General features: G+C 42.2%; 1 protein-coding gene across 1 annotated transcript in view; it reads left to right on the forward strand.

Annotated features, from left to right (window-relative positions):
• INTS9 (integrator complex subunit 9) overlaps window positions 1-21,139 on the forward strand; it is a 101,587-nt gene that overhangs the window by 41,759 nt on the left and 38,689 nt on the right. The window contains exons 3-6 of the mRNA XM_066388364.1: window positions 607-667; window positions 5,112-5,174; window positions 9,591-9,730; window positions 12,372-12,458. Of these exons, the coding sequence (XP_066244461.1) occupies window positions 607-667; window positions 5,112-5,174; window positions 9,591-9,730; window positions 12,372-12,458 (351 nt within the window). The remainder of the gene's footprint in view (window positions 1-606; window positions 668-5,111; window positions 5,175-9,590; window positions 9,731-12,371; window positions 12,459-21,139) is intronic.

A 21,139-nucleotide genomic window follows, 5' to 3' on the forward strand; every position in this document is an offset into this window, starting at 1 on the left:
GATCAGAATCGAAGACAGTGGTTAGGAGGCTGGGGCAGTACTGCCTGTGAAAGAGGAAACTCAAGCCACAAGTGACAAGAGACACATCCACTTACAAGCAGTAAATCCAGAATGTAAATTTGACTGGAATTTGGGTATTTTCATTTGCAGTGAGTGCTGGCCGGTGGGGAGCTAAGTGTTCTTGCCAGAGCACCTGGCCTCTCTCCTGAGCCTTTCTCATCCACAGATTATGACCCCGTTTGGCCTTCCCCTCAGGCTGGTCGTCAGACACCAGTCAGGTGAAGTTGGGGACAGTGACTGGCAAACTATAAAATGCTCTAATGTCTCATCTTCCTTTTTTCTTTTTTTGTTCTACGTAGTGTTCTTTTAATTTTCCTAATTTTAGTGCTAAACTTTTTGGCTTTTTAATGATCTGTTGCCTCATAATTCTTAAGCTTGATGCTACGAGCTTCTTTTTTTATCTTTTTGATTAGTTTTTTGGATGAGCATTGCTGCCGATAATTTCAAGCTCTTTTTAATTTTATGGAGACAACACAGTCACCTTGAAATCACTAAAAATTATAATCTGTTTAGGATAATTTAATCTTTCTTTTCTTTCTTTTGCAGTCCCAGGCTGTCTAATCTTCCTGGCTGGTCCCTAAAGGATGGAAATGTTTTCTTGGACAAGGTAATGATTAACTGAAATGTATCTGCACCCAGGGGAAAACCCTCTTTTCATACCAGGGCCACACAATAGTAGTGTGAGTGATGGGCTGATTTTCCCTCGCACACATTCTCCCTGAAAGATCCCAGGATCCAGGTAGGGCCTTTCATACTTGGTGATTATTGTTTTTTGATTGTTTGTTTTTGTTTTGTTTTGTTTTAAATGTTTCTTTTATTTATTTATTTTTTCAGAAACAGAGTGAGAGAGAGAGGGACAGATAGGGACGGACAGGCAGGAACGGAGAGAGATAAGCCCATCAATCATCAGTTTTTTGTTGCGACATCTTAGTTGTTCACTGATTGCTTTCTCATATGTGCCTTGACCGTGGGCCTTCAGCAGACCAAGTAACCCCTTGCTCAAGCCAGAGACCTTGAGTCCAAGCTGGTGAGCTTTGCTCAAACCAGTTGAGCCTGCACTCAAACTGGCAACCTCGGGGTCTCGAACCTGGGTCTTCTGCATCCCAGTCCAACGCTCTATCCACTGTGCCACCACCTGGTCAGGCTGATTATTGGGGGTTTTTTTTTGTTTTTTTATTTTTTGTATTTTTCTGAAGCTGGAAACGGGGAGAGACTGTCAGACAGACTCACGCATGCGCCCGACCGGGATCCACCCGGCATGCCCACCAGGGGTGACGCTCTGCCCACCAGGGGGCGATGCTCTGCCCCCTCCGGGGCGTCGCTCTGCCGCGACCAGAGCCACTCCAGCACCTGGGGCAGAGGCCAAGGAGCCATCCCCAGCGCCGGGGCCATCTTTGCTCCAATGGAGCCTTGGCTGCGGGAGGTGAAGAGAGAGACAGAGAGGAAGGGGGGGGGGGCTGGAGAAGCAAATGGGCGCTTCTCCTATGTGCCCTGGCCGGGAATCGAACCTGGGTCCCCCGCACGCCAGGCCGACGCTCTACCGCTGAGCCAACTGGCCAGGGCCTTGTCACAGCCTTTTTTATGAAAAAAAGAACATAGTAGTCTAAGAATCTAAAATTTGGGGTCCTTTTGACTTTAACATCTGACTAACAAGACCCAAAGTAATGACTTAAATCATTTATTTTTTTTAGGCTATTAAGTTTTTTTTTTTGTTTGTTTGTTTTTTCAGAGACAGATAGAGAGAGGGATAGACAGGGACAGACAGACAGAAAAGGAGAGATGAGAAGCATCAATCATTAGTTTTTCGTTGTGCATTGCAACACCTTAGTTGTTCATTGATTGCTTTCTCATATGTGCCTTGTCTGCGGGCCTTCAGCAGACCTAGTAACCCCTTGCTCCAGCCAGCGACCTTGGGTCCACGCTGGTGAGCTTTGCTCAAACCAGATGAGCCCACGCTCAAGGTGGCGACCTTGGGGTCTCGAACCTAGGTCCTTCGCATTGCAGTTCGATGCTCTATCCACTGCGCCACCACCTGGTCAGGCTACCAGGGGTCTCAAACTTGCAGCCCGTGGGCCGTGAGTTTGAGACCCCTGGGCTAGGCTATTAAGTTTTTAACATTAAATTATCATCACAGTAATTTCTTTCTCAGGTCATTATTTAGGCAGTTAATTTATAAATGAGAGATCAGAGGTACAAAAAAAATGTTAAAACAAAATCTAGTCAAATTTTATTCTAAAAATAAAAATCAGAAGTAAAAGGTTAAAAACTTCAAAGCTCATTCATGCCATTCTTAGTCTTCTAAATCAGCCTTTGTTTCCCATGTCTCACAATTGAAAGACTGAATAAGTTTAAGGAATTTTTTTTAATTAAGTTTACAGAGAGAGTAGAGAGAGGGGCAGGGAACGAGAAGTACCAGCTCATAGTTGCTTCACTTTAGTTGTTCATTGACTGATTGCTCTTTGTGTGTGCCTTGACTGGGCAAGTCCAGGGTTCCAGACCAGTGACCTCAGCATTCCAGGTCAACACTGCAACCACTGTGCCACCACAGGCCAGGTGAAATAAGTTTAAAGATCCTTAAAGTGATTCATCTGAGTAAGGCATTTTCTTCTCGTAATAGATATTGTTAAATAAAGAGGTGCTTTTTTTCCAGAACTAATTCCTGTGAACTGCACCCTAACCTCAAGTGCAAGCCATGTATGTACTCTGAAATGAGATTTCCCTCACAGTCAGTCTGTAAAATTATGTGACATTCAGGAAAGAGCCTGTGCAGCTGATTTTGCTGGCTGTAAATCATTGTTCCTGAAAAAGCATCCCATTACCTGTGCATTGTGAGCAAAATGCCTTGCCTGTGGATGTGAGAGTATTTCATTAGAAGGGAGTGGCGCTTAAAATACAGTGACAGTGTAAGTGTGCAGAATGGTAAATGCATGTCCCCAGACGGGAGGGATGGAGTCTGCGCGGAGGCTTTGTCATGCGAGGTAGGCATGCCTTGATATGTAGCCGTATGGGGAAGAGGATGACATAGCCAATTGAAGACCAGGCAGAGCTCTGAAATTTCCCATGATTTGTCTGCAGTCATTTTTAACCTGCAGACAAATTTTTAACTCATCCTAAGGGAGTTGGGAGTCTTCTCCTATTAAACATAATTGCTTATTTGTTTTTAGCTGGCACATACCTTGTAATTAAGAACTGTTGGCAGCCTGACCAGGCGGTGGCACAGTGGATAGAGCGTTGGACTGGGATGCCGAGGACCCAGGTTCGAGACCCCGAGGTCACCAGCTTGAGCGCGGGCTCATCTGGCTTGAGCAAAATAAAAAATACTCACCAGCTTAGACCCAAGGTCGCTGGCTCAAGCAAGGGGTTACTCGGTCTGCTGAAGGCCCGCGGTCAAGGCACATATGAGAAAACAATTAATGAACAACTAAGGTGTCGCAACGAAAAACTGATGATTGATACTTCTCATCTCTCTCTGTTCCTGTCTGTCCCTATCTATCCCTCTCTCTGACTCTCTCTCTGTCCCTGTAAAGGAAAAAAAAAAAAAAGAACTGTTTGCAGTCTTTTTAGCTCAGCCTTTTACTGGTTAAATTAAATTTATGTAAGGAGAGGAGTCAGACTTTAATTGTGAAAGGCAAGGGGAGGAAATATTCTGTCAAGGTTCTGATATGAGACTTACAGAATTCAAAATGAAAACACCATATAGTTAATACTATCTCCCAGTAAGGATTGAAAGTAAAATCATTCAGACTCAAATATAAATATAGATACATATCTATGAATATATAAAAATATATGTTCAGTGACTAATGAAAACACAATAGAACAAAATTCTAACAGTATTGTTCTCTTTCTGGAAAGAGCGAACTATCAACAAAGCTATATATTTTTATAAAGTCATAAATAGCTTTAACCTTGATGGAACAAAAAATTCTCCATAGATTTCAGTTTCAAGTTGCAGAGAGGAAGGACAGCATCTAGTGGCCTTCTGGAGGCATAGTAGCCGACCCTGTTGGTGGCCCACTCCTGTGTCCTCAGCGTGCTCCGTCGTTCTCCAAGCTGCCAGTGCCTATATGGTTTCCTGGCAAGTTCTTCCTGAAGTTATAAAAGGCAGGGATGGCTATATGAATGCCACTGGGTAGGATAATTCCAAGGTGTATGGTTTGTACACCAGAGTGTACCCATGGATCAGGTCCAATGTACCCACAGTGGTGTGTAGCTCAGTAACACATCCATTATCCACCATCTTCCTTTCCCTTTATCAGTTGCCCATCGTCCTCCTGTTTTTCAGCACCATCCACATAAGCTTGTGCTTGCCCTTGTCTCAGGGTCCGTTTGTGAGGGAATCCAAATAAGACAGACCTACCAACTATGATAGGTCATGAGCAGAGTGGGCCGTTGAACTACAAGTATACTTTTTTTCTTTGGAATGATTACATTTGGTTTATAATCCTGAATCATATGCTCTGCAAGGACAAAGATGAAGGTGATGGAGAGGGATATAGTTTAATCCATACCCTCTATTCTTCATCCTCCTCCTTACCTTGCCCCTTGCCCCTTGAGGGGAGGAGGAAGAGGCTCTAGGGCCAGGACACCTTACCAGATTACAGAGCAAACTTACTGGAGGTGCTTGTTATAAATACACGTTCTATGACCTCATCCCCAGTTTCTGAACTCTTAGGCTTTAGATAGGCCCAGGAATCTTGGCTTCATCAGTTCCCCGAGTACTCTGATGTTGCTGGTATGGTATACAAAATGTTATTCAGGAAGCATTGGATCATGAATAATGGAAGCAACATGTGTCCACACATGGCTTCTCGAAGAGACATCAAGAAATATGCCTTCAGGTCCCGAGTCAGCCACTTACCAGCATGTATCCTGAAGGAGACCCCTCAGCTCCCTGAGCCTCACCTGGAACCAGTTGGCCTAAACGACCTAGTTTCCCTCCAGCTCTAGCAGGCTGTGATTCTCCAAGCAAAGTCGTTTGGGGATGAAGTTTCTTTGTTGCTATATCTATTGGATATTTCTTCCTAGAATTTTTTTTTCATTATTTTTAGGAGCTAAAGGAGTGCTCGGGTCATGTGTTTGTGGATTCTGTTCCTGAATTCTGCTTACCAGAGGTAAGATTAAAGCAAACCTCACTGTAGAAACAAGGTATATCTTGTCATCTCTCAAAATGAAGTCAAATAATTTGAAGGGGCTTGGCTTCCTGTTTTCAGGTTGAAATGAATCTGTTATTCCAGTCACTTTGTTATACAGCTAAAATGTCATTTAGGAGTTCTTTATATTGTCTGGGAATCGTTTATCACTCTCCCTGTTCTAGCTTTCTGTAATCCCCACTGACACCTGTGCTAGGGCATGGTTTTGAGTTTTGTAATTTTAATGCCTGTGACTTATTTTATTTATTTTTCCCATTCTTGCTTACGGTGGATAAATTGGGAATTACTGTTATTTAGCCAGTGCGGTAAACTGTAAAAATTCTTGCTGGCATGAAAGATCACATTGAACATTGCTTGAAATTCATGGATTCTGAACTGAGTTATAGATATCTGTCGTTTACATATTATTGTCACAGTGAGACTTGTTGTAAGAGTCCGGGACCAATTTCATCCTTTAAAGGAAGCAGAGATCAGTTTCTATTCGTTTTGAAGGAAACTAATCTCAGCTGACAGCCTGATCCCCAGAGTGACTAGATGGAGTTCTCCGCAGACAGATGAAGTGTAGGAAAGCCAGGAGCTAGTCCAGGGTTCCTGAGGAAATTGATGAGAGGCTGCCGTGCTGTTGTTTCCATGCCCCACTGGGTTACAGCGCCTAGAGAAGGTACTGTCACAGTTCAGTGCCAGAGAAAAAAGAAATTTAGAGTGCAGCTTCTCTTATTTTTGTCCTCTCTTCTCCCCTCTCTTCCCATTGCTGCACTTTCTTTGATATCCTGTAGATAAACATTTCTGTCTTTAAAGTCTGTGTGTGTACCCTTGGGGTACCAGAGTGAAAGGAAGGAAGGAAAACAAAGGATGTGATCATTGAAGGTGGCAGAAAGGAGGGAGTCTGAGGTTAAAGGAGTAAGAATAAAGGAGAAGGGAGACAGTTATCAACCCCCTGAGCTATCCCTACCTGCAGGTAGTCTTGTCATCTTCATTTGTCACTTGGGAATTGGTGAAGCCGTTCTCCATCTGCTCAAAGATTCCTGAGCCCAGGGGCCGTGTTTATCTCCATTACTGCTCGGGCCTGACTGCTGCAGCCCTCAGTGTGTGGACAGCGGTGGAGAACCAGCCTGCCGTTGGTGTTCTGGTAACTACTTGACTTGCTCCATAGAGTACTAAACTTTGAAATTAGGCAGTTACCATTTCACAATTCAACTTTTGGTGAGCTAAAGGAGAATTGATATGTTTAAGGTTCTAGAGCAGCGATTTTTAAATAGTGTGCCACAAGAATTTTTAAAACATGTAGTACATGAATATTTAGTCAGGGGCACTGACTATTTTTTCTTAGATTGTCAAACTAAAAAAATGACAACAGCCATCACAACAATAGCCATCCAGTGTGAATGAGTCAAAACTATTTTTTTTTGTCAGATCAGCAAAAAATATATTTTTTGGTGTGCCACAGAATTTTAGTAATTATATACTTTATGTGTGCCATGAGAAGAAAAGGGTTGAAAATTGCTGCTCAAAAGCCATATAAGTTATTTTCAACTTCTGTCATAACTTGTGGTTTATAACAAGTTAGCAATAATTACTGTTCTAAAGTAGAACCAGGGCATTGTATGGTCGGGAAGAAATAGGAGTTGAAGAAGCAGGAGAGAGTTACTTACCACAGTCCAGTCTTTGTTGACCAGTAGATGAGTCAGCCACACCTCCTACCAGTCCTCTTGGAATGTACCGTTTATAATCTCGTACAACTGCCATACACATCTTAATGTCCTCTAAAGTCTATACCGTGGATGATGGATAAGGTCCAGGATAGTACAGTAAGCAACCAATAAATGAGGGGAGTTTGACCCAGTTCATGATCTGTAGAACCCAAGTGTCCATATATAAGAAGTCTGAAATTAAAATCATCTTTACTGGATTTCATCAAGTGAAAATATGTAAGTAAATACGTAAATGTGAGTATGTAAACATAGTTTGGATATTACATTTATTCCTCAGAGATAACATGTTTGTGTAGGCGCTGTTGATATATGTACAGACACTATATATATATTTTTTTTCTTCTTCTTCTAGCTACCCTTCCTAAATTTCTTATCACTCTAGCCTCTAGAGCTGGTTCTTACATATTAAAGAGAAATGACCAACATTCTTACCCAGTTCTGCATGAGCAGGAACACAGACAAGCTTCTGCGCTTTGCTGTGGCTTCAGCTGTCCTTCCCTGTTGTCTTCTGGACCTGTCTCTCTGCTTCTCTGTCCTCGCTTCCTTGTTTGTTTAAAAATGGTGCTAGGGCCCTGGCTGGTTGGCTCAGTGGTAGAGCGTCAGCCTGGCGTGCAGGAGTCCCGGGTTCGATTCCCGGCCAGGGCACACAGGAGAAGCGCCCATCTGCTTCTCCACCCCCCCTCTCCTTCCTCTCTCTCTCTCTTCCCCTCCCGCAGCCGAGGCTCCATTGGAGCAAAGTTGGCCCTGGCTCTGAGGATGGCTCTATGGCCTCTGCCTCAGGCCTAGAATGGCTCTGGTTGCAACAGAGCAACACCCCAGATGGGCAGAGCATCGCCCCCCTGGTGGGCGTGCCGGGTGGATCCCGGTCGGGCGCATGCGGGAGTCTGTCTGACTGCCTCCCCATTTCCAACTTCAGAAAAATACAAAAAAAATAATAATAAAAATAAAAAAAATAAAAATGGTGCTAGGGAGGCCTGACCTGTGGTGGTGCAGTGGGTAAAGCGTAGACCTGGAACACTGAGGTCGCTGGTTCAAAACCCTGGGCTTGCCTGGTTGAGGCACATATGGGAGTTGATGTTTCCTGCTCCTCCCCCTTCTCTCTCTCTCTCTCTTTCTCTCGCGCATGCGCGCACGCACGCTCTTTCTCTCCCCCTTCTAAAATGAATAAATAAAATCTTTAAAAATAATAAAGAAAATAAAGAAAAAAAATGGTGCTAGGGAGGCAGTGGGGATAGGACAGCAGAATGCTACCACGTGGCCTTTCATGATGAGGACATGGTCTTGGAAGTGCAATGTCCAACCCGGAGTTAAGGGTGATGGAAATGAAATATTATTGTCATTAAGCCTTTTCTTCACACAGCATGCCATTGCCCTGAGCAGTAAGTAGCTTTTGACCTTGCATCTACACGCCATCCTCAGAAGCTGATTATGCCTCAGCAGCTTTGTTAGATTAACTTATTTCATATGCAAAGTCATTCAACCAGAAAATACCCACAGCAGAAAGGTACATTGTCTCTATTGTTTGCAAAGATGGCACAGACATCTTTGTTACCTTTTCTCTGTGGGGGACCTATTCACTCAGTGACCCATTCCTCTAACAGACCTCCTCGACCTCACGCAGTCCTCAGTGGGTTCTGTGAGGGGCACACTCAGTGCTGGGTGCTGTCTCTGAACCGCGGCGCCTCTCTTTTCCCCAAAGACAGTGCTGCTTCCAACCGCACTCCTCCAGCAGCGGTGCCCACGGCCTGTCGTGGGCCACCTACACCTGGGCGGGGACAGGATTCCTGACCTCAGAGACGTTTAGTATTTGAGGGACGAAGCACTACTTTCAGTTGCCATTGTACAGAATGAGAACCTCTGTAAGAGGGACCCGCACACAGGGCCTGGCTTATTCTGAGAGAGAAGTGTGGCATCATCTGGGCAGATAGGAAGGCCCAGTGGAGGGAGAGGGCTGAGCTTTAAGAGGTAGGACCTCCATTTATGGGGAAACCATTTCGTTCTAAGAGAGTTTTCACAAAATTTACTAAGCACGGTAGCATTTTCCCCTCACCTGCCAACCTGTCTTCTTTTTTCACATGACCTTAATGAGGGAAAGGGTGGATTTGGGGTTCAGACTAGGGTAGAAGAGGAGAACATAGTTTCCTTTCGTGTCTCTTCCACTACGTTTTTTTTCTGGCTCTATATCCAGCACTAGTGGTCAAAAGATACCTCAAAAAAAACCAACAATAAAAGTTGGTTCCCACATTTGACATTGAAGAGCTGGGTTCTGGGCGCTGCCCGCAGTTCCCGCAGTTGGCAGCAGTGGTGCGTTCAGGCCTGGTTCCCCTCACAGCGTGTGCTGTGCTCTCTGCTCTGTGTCCACTTGCCAGGCAGCAGCGGCTAAAGTGCTGTCATTTATCCTCGTACGTCTTACTCAGAACTCCTTTAGTAAAATCAGGGCGCTGCCGGTGGACTGGCCACATTCTCATTGTTAGCCATCCTGTCCTGTTACTTAATGTTAATATTAGGAAATGTCCTAAAATGAGAATGGGAGTGTTGCAGGAAAGTCATCATTATTCCATAGGACAAAACTACTCTGCGTTCTGACAGCCTCATTTTTCAGTCGCATCATGTTGATCTATGTGCTCTGAACAGATATGGATCACTCCCTGTCCTTTCTTTGCAGACTGAGCTAATAGATCTGTCTACGGTGGATGTGATCCTCATCTCTAACTATCACTGCATGATGGCCCTGCCGTATATCACTGAGCACACGGGTTTCACAGGCACGGTGTACGCCACAGAGCCCACCGTGCAGATCGGCAGGTGAGCCTTCATTCTGACCCCGTTAGCAGGTGGCTGGAGAACTGGTGACTGTCATAGAGTGTTGTGCCAAGAGTGCTTGTTATTTCCTTCTGAGCAGCGGACCCAGAGAATAGGCATGAATAGACAGTTCTCGACATAAAACAAATGTTCACTGTAATCTCCCAGAGACAGATGCTGCAGTAGTCTTCATTACCACTTTTTTTTTTGTACCAAAACTGGAAGAAGGAGTTCCCAGAGACAGCTCCTCTGTGCAGATGATACTAATTAGGGGAGGTGGCATTTAGCAAGATGCCATAAACATGTAGTGCAGAGAGCTTCAGGAGAAGGGAACATAGCACATATAAGAAAAGAGGAAATTTTGTTACTTTGCTTTCAAAATTTCTTCCATTTTATGGATCAGTACAGACTGTAAATTCAGACAGCTTGTTGAAAACAGGGTAAGGAATCAGCTGGGTAAGCTGTCTGGACTGTTATGAGAGTGAAACACAGAACGCCAAGGGATACAAACCTCAGCCCCGCCTTTGATGCAGGATGCTCTGCTGTCTCTTTCTCTGCCCCTCCCCCCAGCCTTCATGGTCGCTGCAAGTAACCATAGCATCATTTAGTGAGAAGAAGATTACCTCAGGATAAAGACGTGTGTTGAAGCAAACTAACAGGTGTGGTAAAGGTGCAACTGTCCAGACCGACAGTGTGGGTTCTAGTGTCTTGCAGAAGTCCTACAAGGTGAAAGTACCAGAAATAAAACAGTGTCCTTGTTTTTGTGTCACATCACATTACCTGCCGTGTGTACAGAGAAACGAAAGGGATCTGAGGAAGAGGCGTTACAGGAAAATATAACACTCAAGGTGATGCTGGGTCAGTTTCTGTGCAAGGTGAAGGTGAAAACCTTGGACTCTAGTCTGAAAAAGTTAGAGCGTGAGGAAGCTACAGCCCAAATGGTAGCGAGCCTGGCCTCTGATCAGAGAGTGCTGGAACTCCTGCTGCTCCTTCAAGATGAAAGGAGGGGATGCTTTTAGGGATAAATGAAAATGACAGAAAGTTGGTCAGCATTCAAATGCTAATAAATGTATGGCTGCCACGCCTATATGCTGATTGGGAGAGGATTGAAGCCAGTGTGGGTCATCTCCATGGATTATGAAAGGGGTCTCAAGGTCCTGAAACTGTGTTTCTAGTTTGGTCATCCTGTACTTACCCAGGGTTCCAACAGGTCCTAGACCAGGCGTGGCCAACAGTTTTTGCCGACGGGCCAGATTTGAAAGAAAACATTTTCATGGGCCGGACAAAATATTAAAATTTAAAAATGTTAAAAAAATGATTCATTTAAGTAAACAAAATTTTATTATGTAATTTGTTTATGAATAAATGTGAGTGAAAAAATTTTAATATACAATATTATTTTAATAAAAATATTTTAATAAAAATATAATTACATACCATATAAATATCCAAACTATCACAATCAATCGAAACAATATTTAATTAATAGAATGAGCTTGAAGGGGTTATATCGCAAATAAAACAATTATTTCATTTTACAAACAGCCTGGACACATTTTCAGTTATCAACTGCAGCTATTGTCTATGCTACAATGCCACTTGATTCAGCACACTTGACCACAAAAATAACAAATTGTTTGACCTTGGGTGCGCACTGGCAAACTCCGCGTAAAAGAATGTGGGTTTCACATCGCTGCTAAACATCAAACAGTTCATATCAGGTACAGACGAGTACAAAAGGTGTAAATCTTTATAATGGAATTTTTTTAAAAAATAAAGAAGTATCACAAATTCATTCGACCAATTATTGGAAGTTAACCCTAGATTAGTCACACACGGAATTCTTTTCCTCATATCACTCATCTTCTTAAATATCTTGATTTCCAATAATCAAAGACACTCCGCTTCTGAGTAGCTGAGATTTTAAAGTAGCAGAGAATATTAAAAATTTAATCGTGGGCCGCATAAACTCATTATGCAGGCCGGATTCGGCCCGCAAGCCGTATGTTGGCCATGCCTGTCCTAGACCATGTCCGTCAGAGCGTGTGGATCATTGATCCCATCGACGGAGGCATTTCTTACATTCCCTCAGTGGTCATTCTGTGCTAATTCACCTTGTGATCTGCACAGCCTGCCCTTTTTCAGGTCCTTAAGTTAGGTTTTTAGAATTAATTATTAGAGTATTCTTTCATGTGGAATTTTGTTAATCCCTAAAACACACATCAATAAAAACCTATTCTATGTGTTTAAATTGTCCATTTAATATCATTTTTAAAAAATCCTACCCCCATCTCTGTGACACCAACATCAGGTACTTCACAGTAATTTAACTTTTTCTCTTTTGTATTTTTAGTGACATGAAGGCAGTCATCTGAGAGTGAGAATTAAAGCATAGGCCTATACATCTCTGTGTTTAGAGACAAGAACATACGAGGCTTGGTTTAAAGGTAGATTAAATCATTTATGTTCTGAGTTTTTAACATGAAAATTCAATAGAAGTGTAAACTGGTGCCCATATTTGTATGCAGCAGAGATAGGTGATGGGGGTGAGGAAGACAAGCACATTTCTCTTGGCTACAGTGTTAGAGCGCAGTTTCTAATTTTTCTGAGTGTTCATCACTTTTTTATGTTTGTTTCAACTCAGGCTTCTCATGGAAGAGCTGGTGAATTTCATTGAAAGAGTGCCCAAGGCTCAGTCTGCCTCCTTGTGGAAGAACAAGGATATTCAGCGGTGAGCACAGGCCTGTTTGTTCCCCCCTACAGCAGAGCCTTAGGCTTTGCAAACCAGGCTCTTTGTTTTCTTATTTGATGTATATGTATACTGTTAGAACTAAAGGCTCTCTTTTCCCTACTTTATGAAAGGGTATGTTTGGTGCAACTAACATATTTTGAGAGGCAGTCACAGCGTGCACTGGGCCTGGGAGTTTTCAAATAGTAAAACAGTTGGCTCTATCTTGGAGATCCTCGGTTAACGGGAAATCAGTGCACAGGCAGATTGCAGCTTGGATGGTGTGTGTGAGAAGAAGTGCTTGATCCCAGTGCTGGAGGCACTCAGAAAATGAAAAGGGCTCTGCGTAGGGAGCCGAGGAGGACTGGTCTCAGGGGAGACTTTGTTCTTGGAGGAAGAAAAGGACTTTGCAGATGGAAAAGGTCAGGCGCAGCCCCCTAGGATATGGTGTATTCAGGGAACAGGGAGTTTGGGTGGATTGCAGTGGGTAGAATAGAGAAGATCAAGATGAAGCTAAAGAAGAACGTTGGAGCAGGCTAATGAAGGAACTATATGTGTAAAGTTGGAATATTATTGAGTGGGGAGGCCACTCAACTCTCTAAGGAGAAGAATGAGGTGATCACATACTTGTTTTGGGGAAAGTCACTCTGGAAGCAGCAGGGAGAGTGGGTGGAAGGAGAGGTGGGGGCAGGAAGACCCACAGGAAGACTATCCGAAACCCAGAGGAGACAACAGAGGCCTGAACTAAGGCAGCAGTAATGCACACAAAAAGTCTAATACAAAAGAAATATCTACGATAGAATTGAAAAGATTGCTAAGAATAGTGAAAGAGGCTGTCACCGTAATTAGGAAGGGAAGGGGTGCACTGAATGGAGGCCAGCTTGTCGGTGGTCTCGGATACTGCAGACCTATCATCATGTAAGACAAGGCCCCTGGCTATGGAAATCCCAGGGAGGGTCGTTTCAGTCCAGTCCTGGGATCACAAACCAGATGATAAGAGGTGAAGTAGAAATACTGTTCATAGCAGCTTGATTCCACTTCCGTGCTCTCATATTTAATGAGAGGACACCAGTTAACCTTAACATATTATACTGCAGTTTCTCTATCCCTGCCAACTGCTGCCCTCTTCTCCGGGCACCACAGTCACCCTGGCCTTCTGGACCCAGCCCCCCAAGGCAAGACCAAACTCATCTTGTGACTTCTTAAGCCACACATGTTCCGTACATCCTACCCAAGGCCTCTTCTTTCCATCTATCTTGTTACTGAGTTCTCTTTCCCTGGAGATCAGTGATTTGTTAGTCATCTGGTTGTCTAAACTTCAGAATGTCTTAGTTTTTGTGAATGTTCTTTCTACAGGAGTACATATATGTAGCTAGGAGAATAGGCTTTGTTTTTCTGTGGTATCTGTTTGAGCACGTGAGTCTCCTCTCTGCATTCTTTTGTATATGAGTTATTTTATTTAACTTATGTAGCACTATTCTCAATGTTTTCTTTAATAAATTTAATTTTTTCACATTAGCATTTTACAGAAGAAAAGACAGGCACGGAGAGGTTAAATAGCTTGCTCAAGGTCACTCAGCTGGTGAGCTACCGGAGGATTTGGATTCAAACCCAGACGGTCAGGCTCGTCTGGTTCCAGAGTCTATGCTCTTAACCACTGTGCTGGGCAGCCTCTTGTACGTACACACACTTCTTTTCACGTGTGTGTGACACCCATCTCGTGAAGAGGAAGAAGTGTGTTTAACTGTGCATGTCTCTCCTGTGTTTGATGGAACTGCTGTATGCCCCTGTTTTTCTGAGTTGGGGATATGGTGTCTGTCTGACTTCATGTTAGAAAATGTTTTCTGTACACGCACGTCTGAGTCTTTAAATGGCTTCTGGGATCGGCTCACCCACCTGCTTAGTGCAGGGGCCCCCTCCCCTCCTCATTTTGCATTTGTTTTTCTCAGCTCCCTTTCCTCTTGCCATTGCTATGCCTTCTTCCCTCTTCTTTCTCTCTCCCATGTGCTCCCTGGACCGCATCAGACCCAGTTCTCCACATCCCCCTTTTTAGAAACGTTAGGATTTTGTTTTCTTTCCCCATGGAACATGTATGCCTTGGCTTCCCTTGCTTCCTTCTTTTAAATTTATACCCTGAATATTCTGCCACAAATAATTTAGCACACCAGAAATGACATTCAGAGGTCACTGTTTCCTCATTCCGAAACCCTGGGCCAAGACTTAGGAAGTTCCAAGTCTTTATTTTGCCTTTTCTTCTGTGACCTTGGGCAGAGCGTTTGGCAGTTTTCCGCTGCCTCCCTTTCTTTATAAAATACAAGATAACTGGCTTACAAAAGAAGTGCCATTGTATATTAGGGAAAAGGGTGAATTGAACTCAAAGAAGCAGAAAGCTAGGGAAGGGCCCTGAAATTTCTTCCCTAAGAGTCTTATTTCTCCCTTTTTAAAAAAGTGGCTCAGTGAAACAAAATCCTGAATTTGCTATCTCGCCACCTGGTGGGCAAAAATTAGAGGCTTGAAACTCAACTTGGTATATGAGCAAAAATAACTTGTGCTGTTGGGGAAGACCACATTTCATTATTTCATCTGTCATGACCATGTTTCTGATCTGGTCAAGTACTTTGTTTTGGCTTTTGCGCATGAGATCACCTATAGTTATTGATAGCAAAAGAGAAGAGCCTAAGTATTGTAAAGATTACGTTGAGATGTTAGGCAAACCAGAAAAACTCTGTGTCTTCTTTTTTTCTCCTGGGTAAACTCAGTATACATGTTAGAAGTGGTGGAAGAATTTGAAGAGCTGTGTTGTAGTTGATCTCAGACAAAAGGAGTTCTTTTGAAATATTCACCTAGAATTTAACCTTGGGCAGGAATACTAAAAAGTGCTTCATTTGGACAACATTTATGCTAAACAATTTACATCACTGTAAAATTTCGCCATCACAAGCCAGTTGATCTTTAGTGCCCCAGAGAGCTATAACATACGATATTGAGAAACACTGGTTTTTGCTGTCTAGTACATTGACATTTTCCCCAAGTGATATGGGCTGTTCTTCTCTTTATGCTCTTGTTTCTTTTTTCTTTAATTCTGTACTCTCCTTATCTGATTCTTCTAAAGTAGGCATCACAAACTCGGATGCCTCCAGGGATGGGGAGCATAAGTACAGGAGTAAGGTGGCAGCCAAGAAGTGTGATCAGTGACCTGACCTCTCCAGTGGAGCAGTTGACATACCTTCAGCCGAGTGTGGCCTTGTGGGAATGGGAGCCTGTCACTGCCAAATCTCCCCTTTTCTTTCTCTCTTTTTTTTTTTTTTTTTAGGAAAAGCTCAAAATTTGATTGTTTTAAATGTCATTTTAAAAATTCTTTTCAAAATGATGGCTCACACATTAAAGTCCTGTATAATCCAAGTAAAAATACTTCTGTGAGTTGGATTTGAGGTTTGAGCCCCCAATTTTTTACTTATACTGAAACCTTATGCAGGCAATCTCTTGGTTAAGTGCCTAGAATTAATACATCTTGGTATCTTAAGTTACTAATAAGACCATCAACTAAAGAAAACAATAAATTAAAATCTTTCCAACTCATTGGTCAAAGGAGTTTGACAGATTCCCTTAAATTATTTCCCTTAAATTAGCACTTGAATTAGCATTTGATTTAGTATTAGTATGTATAGGGAAAAAAAAACCCCACCTATTACTTGCTTTTTGGCAGCTGTCAGACTCCCTGCCTCAGTTGACACTTCCGAGATTTATTTAGAAGTTAACCATCCTTCTTCCTCATTTTGACATTGCATTTTTTTACTGTTCTTGAAAAAAGAGATTTTGAAAGGTAGGAAAAGGAGAATCCTTCTTTACAATGTAATTTTTTGTGGGAAAATTCAAAGCAAAGTATTTCACTTAAGAAATTAACATAGCCTCTAGTATTTTTTATTTAAGGTTGACATTTTTTCTTTTTTCTTTTTTTTTTTTTGGTGTAAGACTAAAAATCTGCAGTTATAATTAAGGATACTGTCATAGTCCTCACAAGCAGTAAGGATTCATATATTCTTGACTAAAATGTTATGGCAGTTTTTGATACTTAGCTTAAAATATGAGCTCATACCTTATAGAAGATATGAAAGAAAATACAAGCATATTGTAGTTGAAATTCTTCTGAATGATATGATATGATACTGCCTGGGTATTACAGAGGAACTTATCAGGTTTAACTATCCAGTAAAAAGAAAATTAAATCTATGGGCTTGGAGGTCAAATAGACTCGGGTTTGAATTCCAGATCTGCTTCTTAGTGGCTACACCAGTTTGTTTCTTCTAGGCTCTGTTTTCTCATTTATGAACTAGGAATAATATTAGCAACTTTATAGGGTTCTTGGGAAGATTAAATGAGTAACATGACAAAAGTCCTTTTTGTGGTGCCAGGCACATAGTGGGTGCTCAGTGAACACCCATGTCCTTTTTCCCTTTAATGATGCCCTTGGTCACGTTGCCCCTGCTAGTTACCAGAACACACCTTCCTTCCCAGCCTCATTTATCCCTAGACTCTTCATGAAAGCAAGGTAAGAGAGTAGAAGGGAAACTTTTCTCTTTTTTTCTCTTTATTTTTTATATTTATTTATTTTTTATTGAAATTGGGATGACATTGGTTAATAAAATTACATAGTTTTCAAGTGTACAATTCTATGGTTCAATATCTCTATATATTGTGTGTTCACCATCCAAGTGAAGTCTCTTAAACCATTTTCTAATCCCTCTGTTGCCTCTGGTTACTCAGTACTGCAATTCAGATTCTGGGACTCAATCTTCCTTCCTGTTTAAAAAAAAAAAGAATTAAACTATCTCTAACTTCACTCATGTTATAGTTTTTAAAGGTGTCCATGGGAGAGGTCCCCAAGCAGATCCTCCTGGCTTGGCAGTACTTTGATGGCACCCTCGTAGCTTGGTCTTCAGCATTAAAATTCCAGAAACTTAATTATTCCATTTCACTCAGAGTTGATTAGCCTCTGAGGGACTGAGTCAGGCTAACCAACCTCAGGTTTATTGACTAACAAACAAAAATTCCACTTAATCACATTATACTGAGACATGGGCCCAGCTCCAGAATTAGAACGGTTCATCTCTGTAGGACACTGTGTTTTGGTCAGCAAGTCTACTGACAAGATCAAATTATAGGTAAAGAGGGGTTTTTTTTCATGAGCACAGAATTAAAGCAGAAGTAGTTGAGGTACTCTCAGGAATTGTTTCTATTACACTGTCAGAGCCTAAGCAATTTCCTTTGTCCTTTTTAGGGATAAATGGATCTAAAATAAAACTCAGGGATTGTAATCTAGTTTCAGGTTAATATTAAATGCACAATTTGGAAGCTCCCTCGATGTCACTCTACTAACATAGCACGTCTGCACTCTGCCCCACTCACATGAAGGTTAAGTACAGTTTGCTGAAAGAAGAAAGCAACTTTTTTTTTCTTTGTATTTTCCCTTATATTCATTTTGTTCATTCATTCATCAAATACTTAGAAGAAGTTCAACTAATGTTTTATTTACAAGCGTCGTGATCTCATTGGACTCTAAAGTCTTCCTTTTTCACAAAAACTCCTGAGCTGTGCCTTGTGCTGGTGGGGTGGAAGAGGAGAGAGCGGGGCTCTGGCCGGATGTCACGGCCCTGGGATGTGTTTACTAGGCACTCAGTGCGGTAAGGACAAAACAATGCAATCTTTTAGAAAGTACTTATGAAACATTTAGACTCTCAGAACTTGACTTTGATAAATTAGAAAGTCAGGAAAAAACGGAACTTGTTCCCTTTGTATTTCCTTATCCAACTTATCAGCCAGTAATCCTAATGGCTTTGAGTGGCTCTCCAAATCCTGCTCTATGATAGTATCGGAGGGAAAGCTAAGTTACAAGATGTGAGGCGATAGAGGGAAGTAATGAAAAGTGACTATCTCGCCTGACCGGTGGTGGTGCAGTGGGATGGGGCTTCAACCTGGAATGCTGAGGTCGCCTGTTCAATGCCCTGGGCTTGCCTGGTCAGGGCATATATGGGAGTTGATGCTTCCTGCTCCTCCCTTTCTCTCTTTCTCTCTCTCTCTCTCCTCTCTGAAAATTGAATAAATAAAATCTTTAAAAAAAAAAAGTGACTATCTCAAAAGAGTTGTTAGCAAAAGGGATTTGTGGTTATAAAGATGGAATTCAGAGAACTTCAAACTTATTTGTTGATTAACTACCAAGTGCCTAGCATTATAATAAGTTTGTAGAAAAAATGCCCAAGAAAGTTTAAGATAGTCCCTGTACTCAAGGAGCTTACCAAGTAAAGATTAGGTACTAAGTGCCAACCAGACTTAGGCTGGGCTTGGCAAGTTCAGTAGGGTTTGAATGATGACAGAGATTATTCTAAGAGAAGAGAGCATGATGGATAAAAACACAGTTCCTGGCTTGGTTAAAATCAGCCAGTGCACACCAAGAAGGAGAGAAAAAAATCAGAAGATCACATTATCTAAAGCAAGAATGAAACTTTGTACTTTTGAAAACATCAACAATATATTTGACTAATTACTAGTTTAAGCCTTTTGTCTAGCTGATAGAAAACTTACCCAAATCGTTTAATTATAAAACAATTATATGAAAAAGGAAACCTAGACATTTCCAGATAGAGAAATGGGAAATAGAAAGTCTTAGATCTGAAAGTTGTAGTCAGTATGTAAAGTATACAAAGAATGGACGAATAAGGGGGGGAGGGGGATTAATATGTACTGAATATCATATTTATTTACATATTGATGTATATTTTATTACTCATTTGTTGTAGTGCTAACAGTGGTTGTGAGGGAAGTATTTTACCCTCATTTTAGAAATATGGTCTGACTGTTGGTGGCACAGTGGATCAACTATCAACCTGAGATGCTGAGGTCCCAGGTTTGAAACTCTGACGTTGTCAGTTGATCACAGGCTCACCAGCTTGACAGCAGGGTCACCGACTTGAGCATGGGATTATAGACATGATCCCATGGTCACTGGCTTGAGTACAGAGGTCGCTGGCTTGAGTACAGAGGTTGCTGCTTGAGCAAGGGTCGCTAGCTCAGCTTGAGCTCCCCAGTCAAGCCGTGTAGGAGAAACAATCAGTCAACAACTGGTGACACCCCTTTGAGTTAGTGCTTCTCATCTCTTTTCCTTCCTCCCTCCTGCTCTCTCTCTAAAAAGTTTTTAAACAATAAAAGAAAAAAAATAACAGCCCTGGCCAGATAGCTCAGTTGGTTAGAGCATCATCCCAAAGCACAGAGGTTGCATGTTCAATCCCTGGTCAGGGCACATACAGGAATGGATTAATGTTCTTCTGTTTCTTGCTCTCTCTCAAAACATCAATAAAAAATTTTAAAAATAGAAATTTGGAGGTAAAAAAAGAGGTTAAGTAAATTGCTCAATGTTGCAACTAAAAGCAAAAATCAAAGTTAAATTGGATACGAACATCAGCCTTCTACAGAAGTTCTGTACAATCAGAGTTTGTAAAAATGTCATTGACAAGACCCGAGAAAAGCTCAAACTCAGTTAAGGTATTAAAACACTGCCTCTGTTCTAGAACAGGTCCGCAGAAGCTTTCTAACTTATAACTGGGTTATCTGGGTATGGGTCTCCCGCAGGCCACAGTTATCTCAAGCTGCATGGGGAAGGGCCCCTTCTTGGCTCAGTCACGGGGTTGTTGGCAGGATTCAGTTCCTCAGGGACACTGGTCTGAAGCCTCCCTCAGCTCCTGCCATGTGAACCTCACCACAGAGCATCTCACAACGTGGCAGCTGATTGAATCAGCTGATAAGCAAAGGGCCCGAGAGTGTAGGCAAGATGAAGGTCACAGTCTTTTGTCACCTACCCTTGGACGTGACATCCGGTGGCTTTTGTCACGTTTTCTGCACCAGACATAAGCCATCCAGGCCATACTCAGGTGGAAGGGATCAACACAAGGCGGTGAATACAGGAGGGATGGGATCCTTGGGAGCTGTGTCAGAAGCTGCCTGCCACAGAAGTCCAAACTGAGCAGGCCAGGTGACCCCAGAGTCATTAGGACCGGCTTAGCCTTCCTCTGCTGGCTCACCGGTCTGTTCCTCCTTGAGGCTGGCACACTTCTCATGGGGCTCACTTCTGCCCAAACTTTCTGGCACACTTCAGATAGGACTCACAGCTGACTCACTGCCTCTTACCTTTCCTGAGCTGTGACTGGAGAATATGTTGGGCACTGTGTTCAGTGCTGAGGATACAAAAGTGAAAAAGATACTATGTGCATAATATAATTAATAGGATAAAAGATATGTTATTGTTTTTGCTAATATAATGGCTCTTCTCCTTCCAACATTGATCTACCAAACTGGCTATCAAAACTCATCATGACTGTTTTCTGTATAAACAAATGCTTTTCTTCACTTTCTCTTCAATCATAGAATGTAAGTTTATGATTTCTATGTTGTTTATCCTGAAGGGAGAAAATGAGAAAAGATCCACGGTATTGTGAATGTATTTTCTCAATAACATCTTTTCTTCAGCTTACTTTGTGGTATGAATACGGTACATAATATGTACATATAACATACAAAATATGTTAATCAGCTGTTAATGTTCTCAGTAAGGCTTCTAGTCAACAGGTGGCCATTAGGAAAGTTTTGGAGGAACCACAAGTTATGCATGGATCTTCAACTGCGAGGGGATAGCA

Source organism: Saccopteryx leptura, chromosome 1 (assembly GCF_036850995.1).
Source record: "Saccopteryx leptura isolate mSacLep1 chromosome 1, mSacLep1_pri_phased_curated, whole genome shotgun sequence".
NCBI lineage: Eukaryota > Metazoa > Chordata > Mammalia > Chiroptera > Emballonuridae > Saccopteryx > Saccopteryx leptura.